The 27,900-nt window shown below is 34.0% G+C and overlaps 3 protein-coding genes across 3 annotated transcripts; 2 read left to right on the top strand and 1 right to left on the bottom strand.

Moving 5' to 3' along the window:
* The first annotated feature begins 49 nt into the window (after positions 1–49).
* On the top strand, positions 50–2,084 carry LOC145101389 (uncharacterized). Its single transcript, XM_079038579.1, has 6 exons — positions 50–232; positions 357–404; positions 494–541; positions 639–686; positions 776–1,406; positions 1,600–2,084. Exons 1-6 carry the CDS (start codon positions 67–69, stop codon positions 1,931–1,933), a joined length of 1,275 nt encoding a protein of 424 aa, XP_078894705.1. The 5' UTR covers positions 50–66; the 3' UTR covers positions 1,934–2,084.
* Positions 2,085–12,054: 9,970 nt separating this feature from the next.
* Positions 12,055–15,150, top strand: ASP1 (aspartate aminotransferase 1). Its single transcript, XM_079038578.1, has 10 exons — positions 12,055–12,378; positions 12,500–12,585; positions 13,238–13,444; positions 13,533–13,638; positions 13,711–13,815; positions 13,903–14,075; positions 14,161–14,320; positions 14,401–14,496; positions 14,575–14,669; positions 14,762–15,150. Exons 1-10 carry the CDS (start codon positions 12,202–12,204, stop codon positions 14,832–14,834), a joined length of 1,278 nt encoding a protein of 425 aa, XP_078894704.1. The 5' UTR covers positions 12,055–12,201; the 3' UTR covers positions 14,835–15,150.
* A 1,086-nt stretch (positions 15,151–16,236) lies between these two features.
* LOC145101387 (Nucleotide/sugar transporter family protein) lies at positions 16,237–19,749 on the bottom strand. The gene is made up of 12 exons (XM_079038576.1): positions 19,541–19,749; positions 18,856–19,393; positions 18,606–18,775; positions 18,416–18,501; positions 18,284–18,333; positions 17,979–18,046; positions 17,728–17,828; positions 17,587–17,599; positions 17,304–17,488; positions 17,138–17,224; positions 16,767–16,861; positions 16,237–16,660 (listed from the first exon to the last, which is right to left on the bottom strand). Exons 2-12 carry the CDS (start codon positions 19,101–19,103, stop codon positions 16,540–16,542), a joined length of 1,224 nt encoding a protein of 407 aa, XP_078894702.1. The 5' UTR covers positions 19,104–19,393; positions 19,541–19,749; the 3' UTR covers positions 16,237–16,539.
* Positions 19,750–27,900: the final 8,151 nt, after the last annotated feature.

The following is a 27,900-nucleotide window of genomic DNA, read 5'->3' as shown; positions in this document are numbered from 1 at the left end:
ACCCATCCCTTCCTCTTTCTTTTTTCGCTATATATACGACTTGAATCATAACCCTTTCTCCACACCATGCTGAAGCTAAAGAAAATGGAGACAAACAAAACCCTAACAACATGGTTGCTGTTATGGGCATTTGCTGCTGGTTTGTCTGCTGCTTCTTCAAACTTTCAAGATGAAAAAAACTTCTACTTCTACTACACTCCATACCCAAATACAGTCTCCCCTCCACCCGCAGGTAATTAAAACCTTACAAGTTCAGAGTGATGAATCATATACATTCATTTCTGTGTGTTTAATTTATGGAATCTGATCTACCCTTTTGCTGATTCTTGATTTAATTTCTTGTGGTTTGTTTGCAGTTTCCTACCAAAATCCACCCCCTGCTCATGCAAGTGATCCTCCCGTAGGTAAAAGTTTACCACTTTTGAGCAATGGGCTTGTAAATTTTGTGCATATCGACGGAGAATCTGATGTATTTATGGTGTTCTTTTTGCAGTGTATTACCAAAATCCACCACCTGCTTATGTAGATAATCCACCCCCAGGTAAAAGTTTTGATCTTTTGAGCAATGGGTGATCTTGTTATTTGTGTATATTTGAGGTACCCATTTGCTGATTATTGATTTACGTTTTTTTTGGCAGTTTCGTTACCATCTCCACCGCCGGCTCATGCAAATGAACCACCTGCAGGTAAAAGTTTAGCAGTAAAATTTGTGTATATTTTGATGGAATCCGATGTACGTGTTGTTGATTCTTGATTTATGATGGTTTGTTTGCAGTTTCCTACCAAAATCCACCTCCTACTCCTCCGTCAGGCGGCAGCACACCGCCTGCTCATGCAGAGACCCCCCCATCATCAGGTAGCAACACACCGCCGGATCATCCTACGCCTTCTCATGGACACAGGCATGGTCACCATCATCACCATGGACAAAAACCACCTACGAACTGCGACATTCCACCAACTAGTGGCGTTCACAACCCCACTCCTCCACCTCCTACCGGATATTCTTACAACCCTCCAAGCAGCGGTGGCAGTGGCAGTACTGGGAGTTCTCCTAGTGTCACACCGACTACCCCTTCTCAGCCACCTGTAGTCAATCCTCCCTCTCCCACCCCGCATCACAACCCTTCTCCACCAAGTGGTTGCAGTTGCGGAGCTCCGTCAAGTTCCACTCCAACCGGACCCATCGTAGCTCCCTCCCCCACGGATTCTCACAGCCCTCCCCCCACACCGGCCTCCGGATACTACTACTCACCTCCAGCAACTCCTTACTCCAACCCGCCGTCGAAAACTCCCTCCACCACCCCACGATCAAAAACTCCGTCTACTACTCCACCTGTTACTGGTAACACGGTCCCTTCTCCTCCACTTTTCCCAAACATACCCTTCATTGGAGGCACATGCGAGTAAGTAACTACAAACTGACCGGATTTGAAAGAACAAAATTTTATTTTCTTGTACTATAAAATTTTGATCATGCATGTAGGTCCGCTTGTGCATATATGTTCGTTTTGGAAGATTTATTCTTTATAGGTTATATACCACTTTAAGAAGACAAAATCTTTTACAAAGGAATTGATTTCCATTTTTTCAATGCAGTTTCTGGAGAACACACCCACGGTTGCTCTCGGACCTATTCGGGTGGTGGCGTACGACAATAGGCCGAGTCATGGGACTTGACCACCTTCCTGGATTCGGGTCAATCATGAACTTACAGGAAGCACTTTCAAACACCAGAACCGATGGCATTGGTGAACTCTACCGGGAAGGAACAGCTTCTTTGCTCAACTCCATGGTCAACAAGAACTTCCCCTTCACAACCACCCACGTTCGAGACAGTTTCATGGCATCACTCGGTTCAAACAAGGCGGCAGAGGCTCAAGCGAAGGTTTTCAAGCTGGCGAACGAGGGTCATTTGATGCCGAGAGTTTAATTAATCGATAGTTGTATCTGTTTTTACTTTATCAAGCTTTCTTGTTGTTTGCATTTAGTGGGATTTCTTGCTAATTAACAGCTACTGTGATGTTCTATTCTATACCATGTTTACATGGATTATATATATATCGGAATTAGTTTGCTAGTTACTTCATGAATGAGATTACATTGTTGTTCGCCATGGTCAAAGCATTTATTTAAGAACATAATGGTAAGTAACAGACGTGTAGTTTAAAGGCATTGCAAAAGGGTTGGTGAAATTGCAGTTAAAAGGTGATGTACGAGTACTCGTGAAGTAGAGTGATGCCAGGAGGATACATACCAGTACTGTAGTAAACGACAAGGCTTTGGTCCTTGTTTTTGAAACAATGAATTGACTACCATACTCATCGATAATATGAAAATGAATGTGATTTATACACAATACAATATATTTAGTCATAATTTATATTTTAGATGATTACTATATAAAACAAAATTTATTATATATATGACTAAAATATTATATACGGATGATCACCCATATGAAAAGGATGGGGTATAGACTTAAGTAAGTTCTTTTAAAGTTTGAAAAAATGTGAATTCCATTATACATAAATTAAATAATTAAGTGGATTTTGTTTATATTTTTGTCATGTGTTAAATGATCAAATGTTCGCTTAAAAACGTCCCCAAAAATCATCTAAATTCTAAGACTATTGGGTATGTGTAATGTCCTACCTCGTTTTTCTGAGTTGGAACCTAAAAATGTCGGTATAATGGCTACAACACCCCTCCCCCCTCTGTCTTCGCTTTTGTGGACATTATGTTATCGCTTGTTATGTTGGCAATGGGAGGACACGGCTCCTTTTGCTCGCAATTGGTGACAATTTGACCGTTGTGGAACGGTCACAAAGTAAAAAAAAACAAAAGTTCTTTTTCTTTTTCATTTTAAATCACATATAAATACATAAAAACAACACTAGTTTTTACCACTTCATTTTATTTCTTTCTGTTTCATATAAACTTTCATTGTTTCAAAACAAAAAATGGATCTGCTTGATCCTTTTCAAATGTTCAACAATGATAAACACAACGATGATTTCTTTGTGACTATGATGTATTGGTATTCTACACACATGCTACTACAACTAGATACTGTTCAACTACTCACACGACATACGACGTTAAACAAAGATCGCGAAGAATGACATAGACGTCTGGTTAACGATTATTTTGCGGATAATTGTGTCTACCAACTTAGTGATTTCAAAAGAAGGTTTCGCTTGCGAAAAAAAATGTTTGGATGGATAGTCAACGCATTGGAAAGAAAGTATTGTTTCTTTCAAGTTTTGTAAATTATAATGTAGGTTTTAGATAAAATAAATACACATTTTTACCTATTAAATATATGTTTTTGTATGAATTTTTCAAAATGAGGTATGATGGTAAAGGTAAGCGAGGTTTCATAGGGTTACAGAAATATGTTGCGCCAATTAAGTTTATGGTTATGTGGGAGTCACCCGATTCTATTGACGATTATATAAGAATGTCCGAAAGAACTGCACGAGAAAATGCGTGTAGTAAACGACAAGGCTTTGGTCCTTGTTTTTGAAACAATGAATTGACTACCATACTCATCGATAACATGAAAATGAATGTGATTTATACACAATACAATATATTTAGTCATAATTTATATTTTAGATGATTACTATATAAAACAAAATTTATTATATATAAAGGATGGGGTATAGACTTAAGTAAGTTCTTTTAAAGTTTGAAAAAATTGAAATTCAATTCTATTATACATAAATTAAATAATTAAGTGGATTTCGTTTATATTTTTGTCATGTGTTAAATGATCAAATGTTCGCTTAAAAACGTCCCCAAAAATCATCTAAATTCTAAGACTATTGGGTATGTGTAATGTCCTACCTCGTTTTTCTGAGTTTGAACCTAAAAATGTCGGTATAACGGCTACAACACCCCTCCCCCCTCTGTCTTCGCTTTTGTGGACGTTATGTTATCGCTTGTTATGTTGGCAATGGGAGGACACGGCTCCTTTTGCTCGCAATTGGTGACAATTTGACCGTTGTGGAACGGTCACAAAGTAAAAAAAAAACAAAAGTTCTTTTTCTTTTTCATTTTAAATCACATATAAATACATAAAAACAACACTAGTTTTTACCACTTCATTTTATTTCTTTCTGTTTCATATAAACTTTCATTGTTTCAAAACAAAAAATGGATCTGCTTGATCCTTTTCAAACGTTCAACAATGATAAACACAACGATGATTTCTTTGTGACTATGATGTATTGGTATTCTACACACATGCTACTACAACTAGATACTGTTCAACTACTCACACGACATACGACGTTAAACAAAGATCACGAAGAATGACATAGACGTCTGGTTAACGATTATTTTGCGGATAATTATGTCTACCAACTTAGTGATTTCAAAAGAAGGTTTCGCTTGCGAAAAAAAATGTTTGGACGGATAGTCAACGCATTGGAAAGAAAGTATCGTTTCTTTCAAGTTTTGTAAATTATAATGTAGGTTTTAGATAAAATAAATACACATTTTTACCTATTAAATATATGTTTTTGTATGAATTTTTCAAAATGAGGTATGATGGTAAAGGTAAGCGAGGTTTCATAGGGTTACAGAAATATGTTGCGGCAATTAAGTTTATGGTTATGTGGGAGTCACCCGATTCTATTGACGATTATATAAGAATGTCCGAAAGAACTGCACGAGAAAGTGCGTATAGATTGTCAAGAGGTGTTGCCGAAACTTTCGATGATAAATACTTGCGTAAACCTTCATTGAATGATATGCAATAACTATATGTGGCGCATGAATAAAGACATGGTTTTCCACGTATGCTTAGTAGCATTGATTGCACAAAGTGGACATGGAGAAATTGTCTTGTGGCGTGGAAAGACCAATACACAAGTGATCATCATGGAGCGCCTTCGTTGGTATTAGAGGTTGTTGCTTCCCAAGACTTATGGATTTGGCATGCTTTTTTCGGGGTTGCGGGTTCCAACAACGACGTAAACATTCTTGATTAGTCATCAATATTCGAGATCTCTTATCAGGAAAGGCACCAAATGCTCATTTTACAATGAATAGACATTAGTATAAGTTTGGGTATTACCATATAGATAGAATATATCCACCATATTCCACGTTTGTGAAAGCGTTTCGACACCCGGTAGACCCAATAGACAATTTTTTAAGAGAAGACAAGGAGGAGCACGTAAGGATGTTGAACGTACTTTTGGAGTTCTAAAATCAAAATGACACATAGTTCAACATGCGACACGGCCATATGAGTTAGCAACTCTACGAGATATTATGTATGCATGTATCATAATGCATAACATGGTGATTGAAGATAAATGACGAAATATTGTAAAGTATTCGCCTACGGAACCTAGACATGTGCAATTTCAACCAGAGACAACTGAATATTTACATAGATTCGTTGATATTCAAGACCAACGAAAACACAAGCAACTTCGAGAAGACTTGACAGACTATATATATATATATATATATATATATATATATATATATATATATATATATATATATATATATATATATATATATATGATGTAAGTGAAGATGAATAATTTAGGGGAAATTTTGTAATTTTTTTTTGTCTTTTAATGTTTTTTTTTTAATTTTTAAATGTTTTTGTCCTTTGTTGTATTTTTTTAAAAAAATATTATGTGTAATTTAGGATTTATTAAAATATCATGTTTTATTAATTTATTTGTTTTTATAATTATTCACAAAAAACGAAAAAAAAAACAATAAAAATGATGACATGGAAATTAGATGGTGTTATAACATGTTACTTGGTTTTGCCCATTTCCATACATGGTGTTATAACACCATATATGATTAGGATGATGAGGTGACAAGTTTTGGATGTGATAACATGTTGCACACACCCACTAGTTTAACGCATGCAACTGTAATGTTTATAGAATTTAACGACTTATGCTGTTACACGCCATCCTCCTATTTTTATAGAGTTTAACAATTTATGTTGTTACACATAATCCTTCTATTTTTTTTGTTAAAATCTATAATTTTTTTTTTCTATTGAGTACTAAAATTTATTATAAAACATAATTCATGACATTTATTAAAGATAAATTTTTTTTCCAATGACCATTAAATTTTATGTCCATTGTGACATGTTATGAGGCTAATTAATCCGTTAAATATCAAACTAATATTCCATTAAATATCAAACTAATATTCCATATTGTTGAGCTATTCCATTAAACTATGTTTTCTAGATTCTCATAAGACGGTTTATTAAAAAAAATCACATGTATTATATTATGATAATAAGATAGTTTTATAATCGGCTTTAAAGACTAATTGTTTGTAGCAAATATTTGGATAAAAAATGTTTGGGACAAAACTAACCCGACCAAATTAATTTAATCACCATAGTCTTTTTGACCGATTATCGAATTCTTCTAAATGGTTTATGATTAGGACAACAATCATACGATCAGGAGGTTACTCGTTACTTCGAAGGAGGGGTTTGTTGTGTAACGCCTGTGTTTCCGGGCTTGCCATTTTTTTTTAGCAATGTAATAGTCTAGGTTAACCTTTGTAACCCGTTTTGAAATAATAAGAATGTATTATTTGAGTATTATGTGTTTTGTGCTTAATTGTTTAATTATGTGGTCTGATTAATTAAGAATAAAAATAAGCGTCAAAATTTAAGTGTAAAATAAACTTAATATCTTTGGTTAATGTTGTAGTAGTTGAAACGAGGTTTTCGAATATATATAGAACGCCCAAATCTGACTTCGTATGAGGAAGTTATGATTTATCGAAGTTTCGACTTAGCGGTATGCAGCCTGAAATACTCGATTTGAGATCGAGCGGTTTTTAGCCGAAGCAATCTAAACGAGGATCGAAGGTCTCGTTGTTGGTATCGAAGCGATAAAAACTTAGGCATAAGAAGAAGTATGGATGTGGAGCATGGGAAGATGAACTTGATCATGGCGAATAGGAAAGTGTCACATGTCACCAAGAATATTATTTCATTTCATGGTTTGTATAAACAAGGTTTTAGATTTTCATTTAATAATGAAATTGGTTCTATTAATGATTTTCATAATGGTACTTTATATTTTGAAGCATTGCCTTGTAATGGTATATATGAAACTGTGATGGTTGTAGACAACTTAGGAAATAATGTGTTGCATACTGATTCGTCCAATGGTTTGGACAAGGCATGCTTGTGGCATTGTTGTCTTGGACATGTCAACAAGAAGCATATAGCCCAACTCCAAAAGGATGGAGTGTTGGAGTCATTTGACCTAAAGTCGGATAACACGTGTGAATCTTGTCTGCTTGGAAAGATGACTAAGTCACCCTTCACTGGTACTTGTGAAAGAGATGAGGGATTCTTACATCTCATACACACCGATGTGTGTGGGCCCTTTAGATCCATCAAAAGGGATGCAAACCGCTTCTACGTGACTTTTACCGACAATTATAGCAGATATGGGTATATCTACTTAATCAAGCACAGTTCATAAACCTTTGAAAAGTTCAAATATGCTCCGATCCGATTGAGGTGGTGAGTATCCTAGTATCGAGCTCCACGACTATCTTAAGGAATGTGGAATTGTTTTATAATTAACGCCACCTAGGACACTGCAGCTCAATGATGTAGCTGAGAGGCGCAATCGAACCTTGTTGGACATGGTTCGTTCCATGATGAGTCGAGCTTCATTACCTATCTCGTTTTAGGGGCATGCTTTAGAGACTGTCGCCCATATCCTTAATCTAGTCCCAACTAAGAAGGTTGCCAAACAACTCACAAGATGTGGACAGGGAAGGTTCCCTCGTTGGTACATGTCAAGGTTTGCCTTCACCAGGTTGTCTTTTGAGAGCTACGATTGCTAATCGGATTTTAAAGTCATAGTTGCAGTTATAGTTATTAGACTTATCCAAGTGGGATACTGTTAGATTAGGTGTCTAAGCCCATAACTATAATTGGTAAGTACTTGACCCGATAGTGGCATGGTCCTTTTGAGTTGCCTTCACCATAACAACTTGACTGGATGAATTATGGAGAAAGAGGTTAATTGTGATTTATTAATATGTTATAATAATAATATATTAATTGAGAAATCATATTATTTAATTAGTATTGATCAGAAATTAATTTTGATTTAATTTGGTGATCAAAAGAGACTAATTGAATTAAGGGGATTGGTATTGCAATTATATGATAGTTGCAAAGTTGGGCTTATGGCTCCCTAAGAAGGGATGGACGAAATCTATGTGTAGTCCACATAGAATTTGTCCATAAGAGGCCTTCTAGAAGGATCTATTGGATTGCTTAAGCCCTAAGCAGAGAATCAGGGTTTCAGTCAAATACCTAATTGCTCAGCTATATAAGGAACCCCTAGGGCTCCCAAAATTGGCCACTTGCTTTCCAAGAGAATACCTTAGCCGATTTTGAGCCTCCAAACTCTCTCATATTCTTCCAACTTGCTATTTGGTGTTTTTGACTCACTAGATGTGCAACATTTGAGGCACTAAGCTCTTGAAGGTCAAGATCTACGAACTACAAGCTAAAAGGTATTCTTCTATCCCTGTTTATGTTATGATTTCCGAAAATTGCATGCTAGTTAGGTTTCATGCTTAGGAGAATTTGATTTACATGTATAACTTGAGAAAAACATAGATCCGAAGCATTAGGGTTGCATGTACACCATAGGAATGTTGTAGTGCTCAAAAGCCATAAGTCGTATCAAAGCTTAGAATGTTTTTCTGTTGTATTTGATGCAATGGTTGATTAATCAAAGATGAAAGAAATCGTTTTTCGACCCTGACAGATGAACTCGACGAGTCCAAAGCCTGATTCGACGAGTTGACTCGTCTGAATGCAGAATTTTTGGATTTTAAGCCTAAATTAGATTTGGATAATTACCACAAACTATTTTTTTTTTGTCAAAATCCGATTTTTCAATTATGGTAATGGATATCCTAATCTAAATGGAAGATAATGGTAAAAAATTTAAGATAATTATTAGATTATATGATAAACTAATTATTTGTAAATTTTGAATTGTAATTATCTTGCAAAATAAAATTGGATTATGTCAAATTCAGATAATGGTAAAAGCAATGTTGACTACATCGTATCTGAGAGTTTACATAAAACTAAATGTCAATAATCAAAATAATTGTTATAAATATGTAACTAATGAAATTTTCTATTTAATTACATGCTATCGTTTACATATCAAATTTAGCTTCATAAGCAAATAATTGATGCATCGGATGAAAGAAAATGAAGGTTCGTTATTTTTTCTGGTCTATTCATTTGACTTATTACTTTATATGAAGTAAACACAATATATATGAACACATCTCCATATTTTAATAAAAGAATAAGTTTGAACACAATATATATGAACACATCTCCATATTCTAATAAAAGAATAAAGTTGATATTCTTCTATCATGTGTCAAAGTATTACAACTCCATATTAATTTTATATGCTACGTGTCACTTTTGTGGTTCTCCCTTTTGAATTACATTTTCCCATATTAAATAAGTTTCCATAAAAAGTTATAATTCATTTCATTTTCCCTCCTATGACAGGCTATAGCTCATTATATATTTAAATTTAATTTAATTACTTAAATCAAAACATTACAATTAAAATATAAATTTAAAATTAAACAAATTACAAGGTGATATATTTACAAATTTTCCAAAACAAATATTTTTTCTAAAAAACATGACAATTAACATGTAAATTTAAAATTAAACAAACTACAATGTTATATATTTACATATTTTACAAAACAATTAAAATGTATGCTTAAGATTAAACAAATTACAAGATGATATATTTACAGATTTTACAACACAAATAGCCCATTACGTATAATAAATATCCGGTGTGTACATACTTCAATTTCAATAAAAAATGTAACATATAGCAAATTAAAAAACATCATTAACCAAATCCAAACAATATAACCGGGTAATTTATTTCATATCAGAAAATCGGAAAATATAAAGATAATACATTCAAATGGTTTTGACATATATATATATATATATATATATATATATATATATATATATATATATATATATATATTACGATTGATGATATAATTGATTATTAAAGACGTTATATTACAAAATATTAATTTTAATATGATTTGAATATGAATTGAATACCTTTCATATCAACATTACCTTATATTACGAATATTATATATATATATATATATATATATATATATATATATATATATATATATATATATATTAAATCGAATGAAAAATTGAAAGAATTCCATGTCACTAATGTTATATAAATTACAACACCCATAACCACATTGATATCTTTGGTTTTTTCTCTCTGCATTCTTTTTCTCTTCTAACAATTCATACTACAAGGTATTACAAATCCATGACTTTTCCTGTTTCACAACAGTTCATACTCATCAATAATGAATGTTTTCGTTTCCTGTATAAAAAAATAATTTCAATTTATGTTTTTCGTTTTATTTATATATTAACTATTTTTGTTTTCTGTATAATATGACCTCTAACCATCCACGTTGCGATTATTGAAAAACTCCATATACAAGTAATATAATTTTATACCACATTTTCAAACTAAATTTACCATGACAATATATCTTTTCTAAAGCCTTCAACAGTATCAATAATAGCTTTTTTGCTTTTCAGTATACAAATTTATTTTTTTGTTTGCCGTTTTTTTTTGCAATGACAATTAATACTGAAAAAAATCTCATTCAAATTCTGAAGAAGACAATTTCTATTAGCCGTTTGTTTTGCAATGACAATTAACAAGAGTCAATGACAATCCTTATCGAAAGTTGGTTTGTTTCTCAAATAACCTATTTTTAGACTTGATCAGTTGTATGTTGTTCTATCTATAGTTCAAATTAGAAAATGATTAAAATTATTAATTTTAGATAAGGATAATAGATTTACAAATAAAACTTTTAATATTGTTTATAAAGAAGTTTTTAAAAATTTGTAAATAGTTTGTAGATTATTATTTCGCATAACATATTTTATTATTATTGTTAATACCACTTTAAATTTTAATTTGTAATTTTTGATTTTTTTAATAAATGTTTATTTGATTAAATTAATTATCTGATTTATATAACAGTTTTGATTTACTTCACTAATTGTGGTTGTTTTATTTTTATAATAAATTTAACATTTCATTGTATTATATCATTATTTTTTTTTCTTTTATTCACAAACAAGAATAGTTGAATACACGTTGAAAATTAATTTCACATTTTTATTTTAATCAACGATTATAATTTTACATAATTAAATAAAATATTTCTTAATTAATAATTTATTTAAATTAATTAATTAATAATTATGAGTTTCTACTATGAAAGTGTAATTAATTTTGTTCTCATGGTTTTTATGGGTTATAAAATACTTAGAAATATAATTATAGGAGGTTTGAGTCAATCTAAATAAATATTTTTAAAAATATAATAATAATAATAATAATAATAATAATAATTGGTTTCTTAAATCTTATATATATATATATATATATATATATATATATATATATATATATATATATATATATATATATTCATAAATTGCAAAAGATATTATTTTTGATGTTATCCATGTTATTTTTCTATCAGAAATATTATTATAAATAACAAAAAGATAAACTATATTAAAAAAGAAAAAAATATAAAAAATATATAAATTGTCGTTTTTTGTCAGTTACATAAACTAAATATAATTTACCACTCGATTACAATTTGATACCAAATATACGTCTTTATAAATAAACATAAACTATAAACTATTTAAAAAAACAAATCCCAAACGCCCTTAAAACGAATGGGCTTGTAAGAAAAGTAAACATTTAATTGTACGCACGTCCGAATAATACCTGAAGCAAGACAAAAAAAAAAAAAAAAAAAAAAAAAAAAAAAAAAAAAAAAAGTTATAAAATATTCTGTGAAAAATAAGAAAATTCAAAGAGACGATAAACTAAAAAAAATAAAGAAAAGGTCAGACGCTATATTTACGCATCCCAATGTCGGCACCTATTTCATCACCAACATCAACATTAACTTCACCATCAACAAAACCAAGCACCTAGCAAGCTGCCCGGACTTCAGCTCCGGCAATCGCAACCCACACACACCGAGAGCGACACCTTCAATATCCGATCGATGGCGCTCCGGACAGCAATTACCAGACGAATCCTGACCTCCAGCTCGGTGGTACATGGCTCTCGATCCATGTCTTCGTGGTGGAAAAATGTTGAGCCTGCGCCCAAAGATCCCATTCTTGGCGTGACTGAAGCGTTTCTTGCAGATCCTAGTCCTGATAAAGTTAATGTTGGCGTTGTAAGTTTCTCTTTTCATTTTCACTTTCACGAGGATTCAGATTTTTGCCGATATTCAAACCCCAAGGTTTTATGGTCGAGATTACTTTAGATTATATTGTTTCTAATCAACGGATTACCAGGGAGCTTATCGTGATGATAACGGGAAGCCGGTAGTCCTCGATTGTGTCAGAGAAGCAGAGAGACGGATTGCTGGAAGCATGAACATGTGAGTGACGAGATATACACTCCTTTTTTTAATTCGAGTTTCTTGTTTCATTCGTCAAATTGTTTATTGAGAAATTCAGGTAAGCAATAAACAATCGAGGTAAATCACAAATGAATAGCTATAGTGATTTGTTCCCCATGCAGATATTGTTGTAAAGTGCACAGTGCACTTCTCCTCTACAGTTGTTAATTTCCAGCTTTTGACGCCTAAAAACTTATCGGCAACATCGAAATCGCTAGATCTTGCATAGAAACGACGCTAACATTGGGTTACATGAAACCTCATGATCAAATCCACTTATCATCGATGTTATGGTGGTCCTGTGGTTGTTATATTTACAAATCCCACCAACCATTTTTATCCTTCCGGCTTTATTCTTACCTTTTTCCTTGCTTTTCTCAACATGATAAAAATTCCTTTATTATCTTTGAATTTCATACTACGCTTGTTAGTTCTTATTATCTTAGTGATTGAAAACGAGGGTTAGATTTCCAAGTGGATATCCGTTTCTACACTCGTATTTCGTTATCATTGACTCGAATCACATGAATTTTATGATTTGTTAAATCAAGAAAACAGCTGATGTCCTCTATCTTTTCTAATTTTATAATAATTTGCATAGTATCTTGTAACAAATCATACTTTCCTTCAGGGAATATCTTCCAATGGGAGGAAGCAATAAGATGGTTGAGGAAACCCTAAAGTTAGCCTATGGGGAAGATTCTGACTTGATCAAAGATAAAAGAATTGCAGCTATACAAGCTTTATCTGGCACTGGTGCATGCAGAATTTTTGCAGACTTCCAGAAACGCTTTTCCCCTGATTCTCATATCTATATCCCAGTCCCTACTTGGTCCAAGTAAGTACACAATAAAGATTTGGTCAAAAGTTTGAATCTTGATTTTGTATTCATCTTATTTTGTTTTTGCTCATGATGTGAATGTTAGCCACCATAACATTTGGAGGGATGCAAATGTACCACAAAGAACATTTCATTATTATCATCCAGAATCAAAAGGTCTTGATTTCGCCTCACTGATGGATGATGTTAAGGTAATCAAGAATGACATATGAAATTTCTTCTTGGAAACAGTTGTTGACATTGTTTTCTTGGATGTTTCTCAGAATGCACCAAAGGGGTCATTCTTTTTGCTGCATGCTTGTGCTCATAATCCTACAGGAGTTGATCCTACAGTAGAACAATGGAAAGAAATGTCTTACCAGTTTAAGGTTTGTGTACATGTACCCTATTTAATATATAGTATATATCTCTCTTCTCTTTTAAGTTATTAGTCTTTAATGTTTTAATGTTTACAGGTGAAAGGTCATTTTGCTTTCTTTGACATGGCATATCAAGGTTTTGCAAGTGGTGATCCAGAAAGAGATGTGAAATCCATTAGGATTTTCCTTGAAGATGGGCATTTGATTGGATGCTCTCAATCATATGCTAAAAATATGGGTCTTTATGGCCAGAGAGTTGGATGCCTCAGGTGAGATTCTCTATTACTTGTTGTTTATAAGTTGATGTTTTTAATGTAATTGTAATGTTTCTGTTTTTTTTTTTTTTTCTTGTAGCTTGGTATGTGAAGATGAAAAGCAAGCAATAGCTGTGAAAAGTCAACTGCAGCAACTTGCAAGACCCATGTACAGCAATCCACCACTTCATGGTGCACTTGTTGTTTCAACTGTTCTTGGTGATCCAGATCTAAAGCAATTGTGGCTCAAGGAAGTCAAGGTAGAAGGGCAAATTGGTCATTTACCCTCACGTTTAATCAAATCCAAAATGGTGATCACTTTTTATTTTTTATTTTTCAGGGTATGGCTGACCGAATCATTGGGATGAGAAGTGCTCTTAGGGAAAACATTGAAAAATTGGGTTCCCCTTTATCATGGGAACACATAACCAATCAGGTAATTACATTTGTATTTTGTAGCAGATTAAGTTGCATAATTATATTGTTTATTTTTATATTATTGTTCAACAAACAGATTGGGATGTTCTGCTATAGTGGGATGACTCCTGAACAAGTTGATCGCTTGACAAATGAATTTCATATTTATATGACCCGAAATGGGCGAATTAGGTAATATGCTCTAAAACCCTTAATTTTATCAATTTCAACTTTTTTTTTTGAGGTTGAAATATGATGTAAAGATATTATGTACAAAATTACAGTATGGCGGGGGTTACAACTGGCAATGTTGAGTACTTGGCGAAAGCTATCCATGAAGTTACAAAGACTGCTTAAAGGACATTTTTGTAATTCCTTATGAGGTTTTGATTTAAAAAAAAAAAAAAAGAACTAGTATTTTTGGGTATTATCCTTGAAAATTATCATCCATTGGTTTCTAAATTAAAATAAAAAAAGGGCCAAAGTACTTGATTTAGTTATGAGTTTTGATTGGTTGTAGTGGATAGTGATAATTGTGTTGTTGTGGAAGAGGATTTGGACAAGTTATAATTTCTTGAGTTGTATATTGGTGGCTTTAAAGCCGCCTACGTGTTGAATAATAAAACATATTTGTATTGTAGCGCATTAATACGAAAGAACCACTCTTTTAACATTGTCTTTGTGAGGCAGATAAGCTTTTTTTTTTTTTTTTAAATTGTCTTGTAAGATTTGGTGTCATGTTTTTTGTTTCCTTTGTAGAAGGCTATGTAAGCTATGCTTTTTCTTTCTTGAATGAAATCCATTATCAGCATGTTTGGGAGCTGATAGCAAAATTGGTCTTGTGCATGAACAAAATGTGAGAAGTAAGGGAGTTGAAGAACAAGCGTTAGAAGTTGAGTACGATTCTAATTTTTGAAGTGGTCGAGGAAGGGTTGACTTTGCAAGAGTAGTAGTAATCAAAGGGGAGGTGGAAGGCTTTGACTTTAAGTTTAACATTGACATTTACATCAACATTAACAATTCCAACCATTTTTATAAAACTAAAGACTTTGACGTGTATAATAAAAAAATACAAAGTAGTTCAAGAAAAATAAAATTTTCCAACAAATAATTACAAAAATTACAAACAATATGCAAGAAATGGAATATGTAGAAGTTTCAGAAAGAATAAGTTTGACTAAATTCTACACACTAGATAAAAAAAAAGTTAGTAAAATAATAAGATTAGGGTATCAAGTTATCATCAAAACAAGCTAGACCGACATAGAATACAATATGATGTTTTCTTGTAGAGAAGGGAATCCCATAGATCTTTTGGCATGAGGATGTGAGACATGTATCACGTAATAATTAATGAAGCTCATAATAAACATTGGAGTTTAATTAAACCCAATACCGATTACTTCAAGGTGCATGGGCTCTAGGTAAGCAACCAATTGTTTGGTATCCATGATGATTTTAGGAAACTGATGAAGAAGAAATATATAAAGCCCACTACAAGATATTAAAAACATAAAATTTGGGTGCTTGTAAATCCACCAGAAAAAGCAAAAAAGTAGGGCTAAATGGGTATTCGAGACCAAGTTAAATGATGGGAAGGTTGATATATAAAGACAATGCACGACTAGTCGTAAAATGATACGCCCAAAATATGTGAGAGTTAAAACTTGACAATTTTCAATTACTAACTCGTCCAAAATTCACATTAATATTCTGTAGTTTACCCAAAAAGATACACTTGTCACGTGTAATGCTGGTGTTTTACAAACCACAAAACTCTATTGAATTTCAAAATTGGTAGGCCAAAACATGTAAAAATGATGACAATATGTATGGTTTTGTTTCTCCCTGAATACAACATACAAGGGTGATTGTATATTAGTGTACACTAACAAGTTACAATTCATCAGATAACTTCACTTCCCCCTTTCCTTAATCTTCATCAAGATTATCAGGAATCATAGTGGAACTTTGTACACTCACTTACTCAACGTTAATTACTTATCTAGACCTACTTTTTCTGATTCCACACATCAACCTCTTCCTTATGATGGACCAGCGATCACGGGATCATTTCCTCCTCATCATTAATCTCCTCAAGGATAACGTATTTTGCAGGGACTGCAGTTTCAGACCCGGGCGACTCACCTATATCCGATTTATCTTTGTGTAACTTCTGATACCTGATAATATCATTATCATATATATGAAAAAATAAATTAAATACATAAATACTCATTAAAGGGTTTACATATTATAGAAGAATTTAGATTTTTTGAGATCACGTACTTGTACCAATTGAATAGACTCACACCAAACATTATGGTCACCAGACCAGCTCCTTTCAGCCATGTAAATTCATCATGAAAGTAAAACACTGCCACCTGAAAACAAACAAAAAAATTTATTAGCAAAAGATTAAATTACAAAAATGGTCCCTGTGGTATTGTGGAAATTACAAGTTTGGTCCAACTTCCGATTTTGTTACATGCAACTTTGGTCCCACTGACTCGCACCGTTACAAATGAGGTGGGTGTTAACTCCCCTTGTAAAATAACCAATTTACCCTCATTTTGTCTTTTTGTTATTCTACAATACCACAGGGACTGTTTTTGTAAATAACAACATAAATAAAGATTGCATTGCAATTTGCAGCATACCAGTATAGTGACAGCTTCCTTTACAACCCCAGCTATTGTCACTGTTACTGCACTTGTTACTGAAACAAGGATGTACTCTGTTAATACCTGCACAATTAATAAATAGTTAGACATCAGATGTTCCGGATTTTTTTTTCTTTAAGAATAAAGGAAATTAATATATTACCATAAAAAAGGCAAGCATCCCCCCAAAAAGCATGAGGAAGCAACTCCTGATGATATGCCCTGAGGTGTCAAAATAGCTGCTACTTCTAAATTCATCCCAAGGATCCAAAATAAGAGATAGCAAAGCTGTTAATAGGGCCATTACAGGAGTTACATAGCTCATTAAGGTCAACGGATTCTTCAAACCTGTTCAAAAAACAATGAAATAAATCTAATAAGATAATTTCAATTTGCATGCCTGAATTCAAATTAAAAACATAAAGATGAGTAAGTGCTTTCCTTACCATAGGCCTCTTTCTTTAGGTTTGATAGGAATCAAAGTAATCCAGCAAGGAGAGAAACAAGATTAAGTTAAAAAAAAAAAAAAAAAAAATCATTTTGTATAATTGTTATAAGTAAAAAAAAAAGGAAATAATGAGTTGTACCTGAAGAAGGATTTGAGTCATGCTCCAACGAAAACCAGACATAACAGCAGCAAGCATCACAAAAATGAAACCCCATAAATCAAATTCGGTCTCTCTTGCAACTATAATCATGATGATATATATCAGGACCAAAAACTAGCATATAAATAGTATGTAAATTACCGTTACCTATCAAACTTTGATTATATTAAAATAAATAAACGGAATTATTTTCTAAAGTCCAAAGTTATATGCCTGAAAAAACATCATACCTGTTAATAAAATTCCAGATGATATCACCAACATGATGCCTAAAAGTTTAAAGCTTGGAGACTCCAGCCTACAAAACAAATTGATATATATTGTCAAATATCAGGTTAGAGTAATCAAGATTTGCAAAATAAAGCACATGCAAAGGTCCTTTAGAAAAGTAGAAAACATCATAGATTATACTAAACAATCATATCAACTTAAAAAAGGTTTAAGCTTTATAACTCTGCAGAAAACCCAAAATCCATCACATTGGCTAGAATTAACAACAAATAGTAAACTTATCAACAGTTATAAATAATATTACCTGAATGCAAAAGCAAATATCAGGAGAAATATAGGAGCAGCAGATTTACACTGCAAAACAAAAAAGGAACTTATAATTAACTAAAGCAACCCAGACATTCCAAAATGTAGTCAAAACAGAAAGATCACTAACCATGGTAGCAAATGTAACAGAGATGAAAACAAGTGATGCATTGCTCAAATTGATATCAAGTGCTGTTCCAAGAGCTGTTGGTACAACTGTGAAATGGAAATTGGATCTGTAGCATTAATGTTGAAACATATCACAAGCTTTAATTTCTTTAAAAAATAAGAAACAAGAAAAATGGCACAAAAAGCTTTACCTCTCATAAAATAGTCCTTCCATGACATAGTTACAGTTGGTTCGAATCTTTGTGACCAAAAGTATGTGATTGCCCTTGAGAAAACAGCTTGCATTGCAAAATGAATTGTGTTCATCAATAAAGGAGCAGGAAATCTCCCCATATCATCTCCCAATAGTGTTTTATTATACCTAAAAAGAACATTCTAAGTTCTAACACTGCATTATATCAAACTAGCTACTAAAATCAAATAATACCAAAAGACACTTACAATGTCAAGAATGTACTGAAGGTGTACCACACAAGTATGAGGAATAATGTCTTGAGTATATCAGCAATGACAATGGGGTTCTTGGAGCTTGAAAAGCTAGGTTTATGTTTATCAACATAATCAGTATTTGAGTTCTTCAATCCTCCATCAAAATCATCTTCGATATCAAAAGAAACACGTTTTTCGTTTATATTTGATCTCCTAGGGCTAAGAGTAGAAGCCAATTCAGCGTTGCTACCACCATTCATCTTTATGCTTTTAACAAAACCTTCTTGTTGAAAATTTGGATGCAAAGGGTTCTATTGGAAACCAGATTCTTAACTCTCTCCAATTTGGTTTCCGAATTACATATATATGGTCGGAGCTATCAAAGCGCCAACCACATAGTGCACATTATGAGAACTTAAATTCCGCACCTAAAGCATCAGATCAGTAGTCTAATTTCGTAATATATACTAGATAGAACCAACTCCTAAGATCTTAGCAAAATTCAAATCGAGCGCACGACTCAAAATAATCCAAGTCTTGTGAACATTACCTGTTTCGATCAAATGTTGAATTGAATTAAAGTCAAAGTAAATCGGGTGTCTTATCATTGGATTTAAGAAGATAAACAGCACGAAATCAAGTCGAATCGAATCAAGAAGTATGTACTGAAGCAACTAGAGTTGAATGAAAAACACACCTGGATATGGTATTTGGTGGTGATGCGCAGATGGGAAGCGGAGTTGGGACACCGACAGAATAGGTATGGTGATTAATGATTATACAGAAGAGATCTTGAGAAGGAGATGCAGGTAATAAGTGTTGGATATTATGGGGGTAAAAATTAGGTTTGTTGTCAACGTCTTTTCTGTTTCCCCGAGTGGTTCTTTACAACGTAAAGAGGATGTATGATACTTTTAGTAGATTTCAAGTCAAGATGATATAACCAAAGAGGCGAATGCGTCTTGCCGCAGAGGCATCTATATAGCTGAAATATTTATCAATATATGTTTTTTTAAATATAACAATAATGTGGTTATTAAATTTGATATAATAATTCATATATTAAGTTGATATAATATATTGATTAATTTGAATTATATGATAATATATACATCTATTAAAACTGCATAATCTCCATCTTTTGAATGACTTCTACCCGTGGGTTATTCATGAATAAAATTAAATATAATATATAGTTTAATGTTATTTATAGTTGTTGTTATTGTTAATTATTTTTTTTAAATTTATTTGCTTAAAGTATTAATTTCGATCATTATAATTATTTAAAACATTATTTTATTTTAAAGGTAACAGTATAATCATTTATACAAAGTTATTTTTAACTATTGTTATTGTAAGTTATTTTAAGCAACTTATTTGAAAACTTTTAATAATTATAAGAATATCTTTAGGAAATATTTTTGTTAAACTGATACTACAATTTAGTTTTTGCATTTAGCACTACACTTTTTCATTTTAAACTATTCACAAAAAATTCTTTGAGTTTTTAAGTGGAACTGAAATTTATATTGAAGTTGACTTTGTAATGTTATATTTAAATTAACAATTTAAGTATTTTGTCCAAACTGTTCAAAAGTTGTAGCTTTAAATTGAGAATGAGTTACATACAACAACATATTAAAACTAATAAATTAAGTATAATATGTTAAAAGTTAAAGACAAAACTTTCTAAGTAGAAGTAAAAATATTATTTTAATATTGAAATTTAATTTATTTATGATTACACTTTAGGTTTGATACTTATTTAACCTTATTAACCAACTTATAATCAGTATTAGAAAGACACTACAATTTATCATTTTTAACTATTTACAAAATATTCTTTAGGTTGTTTAAGTTGAACTAAAATTTATATTTAAGTTGATCTTGTTAGGTTGTATTTAAAATAACAATTTAAGTATTTTATACAAATTGTTCAAAAGTTATAGCTTTAAAATGATAATAGTTTACATACAACAACATATTAGACCTAATAAATTAAGTATAATATGTTAAATGTTAAAAACATAACTTTATAATAAGTACAACAACATATTAGACCTAATAAATTAAGTATAATATGTTAAATGTTAAAAACATAACTTTATAAGTAGAAAAAAATATATTATTTTAATATTGAAATTTAGTTTATATATGATTACACTTAAAGTTTTATATTTATTTAAGCTTATTAACCAACTTATAATCATTATTAGAAAGAAATTGAAAAGTCATGGGAGTTTCAAATGAATGTGGTTAAAGGAAAAATAAATGGGAGTTTCAAATGCATGAGATTAAAAAAAATGCTAGCTTTATAAGTATATAATGATTAAATTCTTTTTTATATTTTAGTATAAAATAAATTATTTTTTTTTAAATTTCTTTTCTTATATAAAATTTATTCCACTCAATCCAATCCGGTCCAAAATTAGCAGGGTTAAAAATTTTAACTTGTTTAATTATCATTTAACCTTTTTAAATAAATAATCAACCTTATTTCAACTCATCGGCTCTTTAATATAATATTTATATGTAATGATTTCAATTTTTATTTATCTTAAGAAGATATACATATACAATGTCATTTGAATAATTGATTTGTTTTTATATTCATAGCTTTTTAATTTGAACAATCATTTGAGATTGTAACTTATTTAATTAGATGTAATTTTTTTCTACTGTATTTATATTTTGAAATTCAAATCAGGAAACATAGGCTCAAGTTGTTTATGTTATATGTTGTGTAAAATTAAAATAAAAGGATCAATCTTATCGACATGTAAATTGTTTTAATGTGAGTTGTATTGAGAAAACTCAGCACCCTTATTTGAATAAATTAAATTCGCTTTAGTTGAAATTTTCAAATTTCTCTTAATCAAATATGTCCACTCCATCCTAACTCAAAGCCTCAAACCAACAAATTGTTTTATCTTGAAGTTGTTTATGTTTATGTTGTGATACTTTGGGGGAAACTCACTAAACGTTGGTTTACAATTTTAGTTTTGTTTCAGGTACTTCAGAGGACCGTGGCAAGCCGAAGGTATAACCATACACATTCTGAGTTTTATGTTGTTGATCTTGGGAGACTATGTTTTTGAATAATGCTTTGAAAACAATGATTATGTAAACATATCTTTTTAGTAAATATGTTGTTTTGAAAATTTTAAATTTGTTGTGATTTTTAAAGACGTTACATTCACCATCATATCCACAACGATGCATAGAAGGAGCGTAAAGAAGTTTAAGTGGTCAACAAGCAATAAATAAGTATTTAGTCCACCAGTATATTCCTAGAAATTAGCAGCAAATGTATTTCCTTTGTTTATAATAAATATATTTATTATGTTTATAAAAGATTTGTTAATAGTAATATCCATTGATTTCATAGTAATTTTCGGAAAAATCTCAATATTTTGGTTATCGGGTAATTGTCAGAAAAGTACTAAATTTTGACCAAACTAACGAAAAAGGACAGAATACCGGCTAAATCTATGAAACCTGCCGAAAAGGGGTTTTTGAAGTTTTAGTCGGTATTCTGTGTTTTTCTTTAAACAAAAATTAGTTCGAGATTTTTTTATAAACTGAATTGAAATATCATGACTTTTTCATAAGATTTTCCTAAAATAATATGATGATGGAGTTGCATAAGTTTAAAACAAAGATTAAAAACAAAACATGACCTTGCGAGTTTTTTATATCAACGTTCAATAAAAAAAATGTGAAGAAAAATTAGAAAGACATTCGGGAGTATTATGTCATGAAGGTAAAAAAGTAATTAGATATTTTATTCACATAAGGAGTTTCAAATAAGTAAGGATGAACCAACTTATTGAAAACTCCTTATTTAAGCTAATAAGTGCTTATGATTTTCATCTATCCAAACACTAAAATCTTTTTATTTCTGATGTCAAACCGCAATAAGCTTAATACATGAGATGCCCGTCTTGAAATCAGCACTGTGACTCTCATTTGTTGTCTTCGGTCTTGTTTTGTTTTGTTTTGCTTTTTTTTTAACGACAAATGATTCAACGAAAGCCTACACGTACTTTTAAACGTGCATCCCGAGTTTGAGCTCCGCAAAACGGACAAACCCAGCCCTCAACGGGATTTCCAAGGGAAAATACCTCCACAAGGGGCTATAGAGAGGATTTATGGAGTCCCCAAGGATCAAACATCTTACCTCACCACCCCACTGTCACTACCAGTTAGGTTGGAGATCATTTGTTCGTTCTTGTTTTGTTGATGCTAGTTCTCTTTTATTGTTCTTGTAAATTAAAAACTATTTTAATCTTATTAGATACTAGGTTATAACCCGTGGAAACCACAGTCGGTATATTTAAAATTTCTATATAAATAAAAAAAATAATAAATGTAAAAAAAAAAAACAAAGATATTGTCAATTGCAAGTAATTATGAATTAATTTGTTAAGCAAAATAAACATAATAATGTTATTAGGATAAGATTTTGTATTTTTTAAATTTGAATTGAATTTGATTTGTTACCAAAAAAAAGGAAATAATAAAAATCAAAGAAAAATTTCACATGTTAAAGAGACATTCTAAAAAAACTGACACGTGTCATTTTTAAGTTTCATTTATTTATTAGAAGAGGTAGATAATTAATTTATTTATTATAGCTTTTACCTTTTTATTATAATTAAGCGGTCTCACAGCCCCATTCCCCTCCCCATCCAAGTAGAAAGGCTAACATTCCACTTTGGACCAGAAAGCCTGAACCAATAGAAACCTAACATAAAGGAAGGGTTAGAAATTTACCGCCAACCAAGGTCTAGGTCTCCGTTAAACTGTGGTGTTTACTATGGACTTCCAAATGACCACCACTTTGGGAATGTATAAATGGAGTACATGTACACCCTGGCCTTTCATATATAGTTATCATGGTTGTTCTCTTTTCCATGAACAAAAATATGTGGCCTGCTTCCTCGAATGTTTCTTCTCTTATGCACCTTCTCAATATGCTTATGATACTCATATTAATGTTAACAAAAACGACTCCTAATAAGTTTGACGAATCTTTGGAAGCAAAATCATTGCTTGCAACTCATTGGTGGGGGTGATGAACATGCTTCAAATCATTGCACTTAATTGGTTTGGTGTAACATCCCGGAAATTCATAAGAAAGTTGAAGGGATAAAGGTGTAAATAAGAAGGTCGACTCGGCTAGTCGATGGATAGACTCGGCGAGTCGAGTCGCGTTCGGGTCGTGTGTTAAGTGACCAACTCGGCGAGTTGGTGCTGTGTGGAGAAAACCCTAATCCCAGGGGTTGAGCCCTATATAAAGAACATAATACCCTCTCCCCAGCCTCTTTGCTCTCCCTTGAAGTCCAGAAACCCTAATTTTCGTGTGTGAGAGAATTAGAGAGCATTTGGATCTTGAAGGAGTGTTTGTTGAAGAAATCTTTGAAGATTAAGAGGCATGGAGCAAGGGGCTTTGCAAGGTTTTGGCTTATTCTTCTGTTGGAGTCTTCTTTAGATGTAAGGATTCGTTGCTTGAGCTGTTATCCATCTAGATCTATTATTTGTGGGATTTTTGGGAATTTATCTAGTGCTATCTTGAGTTTGGAGGTTAGATCTGAGGTTGCTACCTCAGATCTAGGGTAGTGATGATCCAAAAGAGCGTAAAGTCCGTGTTCAAGAGCTGTTGATGAAGCCTTTTAGTCCCAAACCTTAGCCAAGAGTGTATTATGCTTAGATCTCCTTGGATTCACGTAAAGTTTGCCACTTTACGTGATGGATGGCTTGTATAAGAGTAGATTTATGGATTTGAGACCCTGCATGGCTTGGAAAGCCTCTGTATGGGTTAAGAGCTAGAGGTACTCGGCGAGTCACATGGGTGTACTTGGCGAGTTGCATGAAGATGGGAAGCAACTCGACGGGTTGGAAGAACAACTCGACGAGTTGGTTGAAGATAGCCTTGGACTCGACGAGTCTGGTCGTGAGGTCCTAACCTTTTCTGGTTAAGCTGTGAATCGATGAGTCAAGGGATGACTCGGTGAGTTGAGTACGGGTAGACTCAGAGTTTCGGAACTTGGCGAGTCTTGTGGCGACTCGGCGAGTTGAGTCGTGTTATGGGAGTTTCAGAGTATGGAGACTCGACGAGTTAATGGGTTGACTCGGCGAGTAGAGTCAGTCAGGAGGGTTGACTTTGACTGAGGACTTTGACTTTGACCAAGAATTGACCAGTTGACTTCCAGGGGTATTGTGGTAATTATGGGTATTTATTGAGTTCAGTCTTTTGGTATTGATCAGTGGTGGAGTTCATGTCGGAGGTTGGAGCAGCGTGATCTTATCCTTTCAGTCGGCAGTTGCGAGGTGAGTTATCCTCACTATATCAACAAGGTCTACGACACCAAGGTTGGCCCTTTATCGGATTGTAATCTGGGTATTGTTGTTATGTTGTTGCTTTGCTATGTTTACATCCTGGTAGTTAGGATGGTATATGTTAGAGATCTAGTTAAGGTCGGTATCCTGGTATATAGGACGATGCTATGCTAGTGACCGGTTAGGTCGGTATCCTTGTTAGGATGAGGTTATGTTATGTGATCTGCTAGATCGGTTTGATTGGATGTGGATATGATTATATGTTTATGTGCACATGGTTGTTGGATTGGGGTTGGGTTGAGGCGGGTCCTGCTTTGTGTTGTAGGCCAACATACCCAGGGCAGACCGATTATCCCGAAGGCCCAACGAGCGGTCCGGATAGGTTGTAGGCCCCACGAGGGCGGACCAGACGTGCCGAGGCTCGGAGAGTGGACCAAGCCGACTGAAGGCCCGGTGCGGGCGGACCAGTCATACTGTAGACTCAGAGAGTGGACCAGGTAGATTGAAGGCCCGGTGCAGGCGGACCAATCACACTGTAGACTCGATGTATATGGCTAGACTCGGAGGATGGACCAGGTGGACTGTAGGCCGGTGCGGCAGACCAGTCACACAGTAGACCCAAAGTGCATGGCTGTTCTGTATCGGTTATATGATATGGTTATGTTTGTATAGCGTTGGTATTTTGGGGGTATCTCACTAAGCTTTCAGGCTTACAGTTGTGGTTTAATGTTTTTTAGGTACTTCAGGAGACCGTGGCAAGGCGAAGGCGTGATCGTACCGTTCCTCATGTCTATGTTTCACGATATGGTTCTGGGAATACTCTGATAATAAATGTATTGAAAACCTTTTTGTAATAACTTGATGAAATTGGGTTGTTTTTAAAAAGTTTAAATTGGATTGAATTTTTAGAGTGTTACAAGTTGGTATCAGAGCCTTGGTTTGAGTGAATTGGAGGAACATTCGTGTGAATCCAGTCTCAAATCAAGGAGAGTTTTCAAAAGAGAATTTAAAATGGTTTTCAAAATGAGTAAAAGAGGACGAGGAGGTACAATCAGCCGGAGCCAGTAAGTAACCCCAAAATACCATACAAATTATTTTGTTTATGTGATATGATAGAACAGCATGCTAGTACTAGACTAGGGATCTTCAGGAATTGCATGATAGAGTTTCTTGATTTATGATGCCTGCTAGCCTAGGGTTTCTTTCTGTATGAGATTTCCAGTGTTCTTCTAGGAGTGAGGGTTGAGTGCTTGTTATGCATGTTCTTCACTAGGGTGTTGTGGTGATACTTGATATAAATATGGGTAGGTGTGGAAGGTAGTATGGGCCCGAACTACTGAAAGCACAGGACCCATACGCGTATCAAGAGAGTCACAACCCCTAGGGTTGGGTCGAGAGTCGGTTCTCGGGTTAGTGAGAAGCGTCTGATGTTTTGCGATAATTTTAGTATGGTGGCTACGAGGCATGCTGGGAGTGGATCTGGGTCAGGATCGGGAGCAGGGGGAGGCGGTCAGGGTGGGTCAGCATCACCCGAGGTTATTGGTCAGATAAGCACAGACGAGTTGGATGCCAGAATTCGTGAGATCCTGCATGTCGAGGTTGCTGCCATGTTCCTGGCCGAGTTACCGGAACTGTTTGGGTCGATCAAGACCGCCATGGTCGAGTATTTTGATGAGCGCTATGCAACTCTTACAGAGATGGCTTCCGCGGCGGCTACATCGGCTGTAGCAGCGGCAGGGGGAGGAGCCGGTAGAGGTTTTCAGTATCGGGACTTCGATAATACGAAGCCCCTTACCTTCGATGGAGTTCAGAACCCGATTGTTGCTATGAGATGGTTGTCAGACGTGGAGGGGTGTTTCTTCACGTATTCATGTCCCGCTAATCAAAGGGTGAGGTGTGCTCTGAACCTTTTGAGGCTTGGGTCGAAGAATTGGTGGAGGTTGACCACGGGATCGTATTCTGATGCGCAGCGAGCTGCGGTTTCTTGGGATCAATTCAGGAGATGTTTAGTACTTGCTATGTTCCGCGAGTTGAGAGGGAGAGATTGGCTCAAGAGTTCCTGGAGCTGAAGCAGGATTCAGAGTCGGTGACGGAGATCACCAGGATGTTCACAGAGAGGGTGATGTTTTGCCCGAAGTTTGCTTCGGATCAGGCTCAGATGTCCCGATATCTGAGTATGCTCAAGAGGGATATCAGGCAGTTTGTGTCTACACAGAGGTGCGAGACCTTGCTGGAGTTGCAGGAGGCCGCTCGGCGGCGTGAGTTGGAGATTGAGTTACAGTTGAGAGAGCAGAGGCAGGCCCCGACACAGTCGCATCCGGCGCCGAAACGATCCAAGACCGTTGATTCAAGGTTGGGAGATTAGAGCAGCCGCACTTGTGGGAAGTGCGGGAAGGGTCACACTGGAGTTTGTAGGTCTGGTGGTGCATGCCGCAAGTGCGGAAGGGAGGGGCATTATACGAGGGATTGTCGGCAGACAACCCCGGTTCAGGATTTGAGGATTTGCTATCATTGCCATCAGGTTGGACACTTGAGGGTCAACTGTCCACAGCTTGCTGCAGGACCGGTGCAGGCTCCAACACCGGCCACTTTGAGGATTACGGGTGGAGGTCAAGGTGGAGCGAAGCCCCCGAGGGCTCAGGGTTGTGCTTTTCAGCTTACAATAGAGGAGGTCAGGGCGGTGCCGGATGCAGTTGCAGGTATGTTTCCTTCTTG

Source organism: Lactuca serriola, chromosome 4, assembly GCF_051521515.1.
Source record: "Lactuca serriola cultivar US96UC23 chromosome 4, Lser_US96UC23_V15, whole genome shotgun sequence".
Taxonomy (NCBI): domain Eukaryota; kingdom Viridiplantae; phylum Streptophyta; class Magnoliopsida; order Asterales; family Asteraceae; genus Lactuca; species Lactuca serriola.
This window is presented reverse-complemented; position numbering and strand designations above follow the sequence as displayed.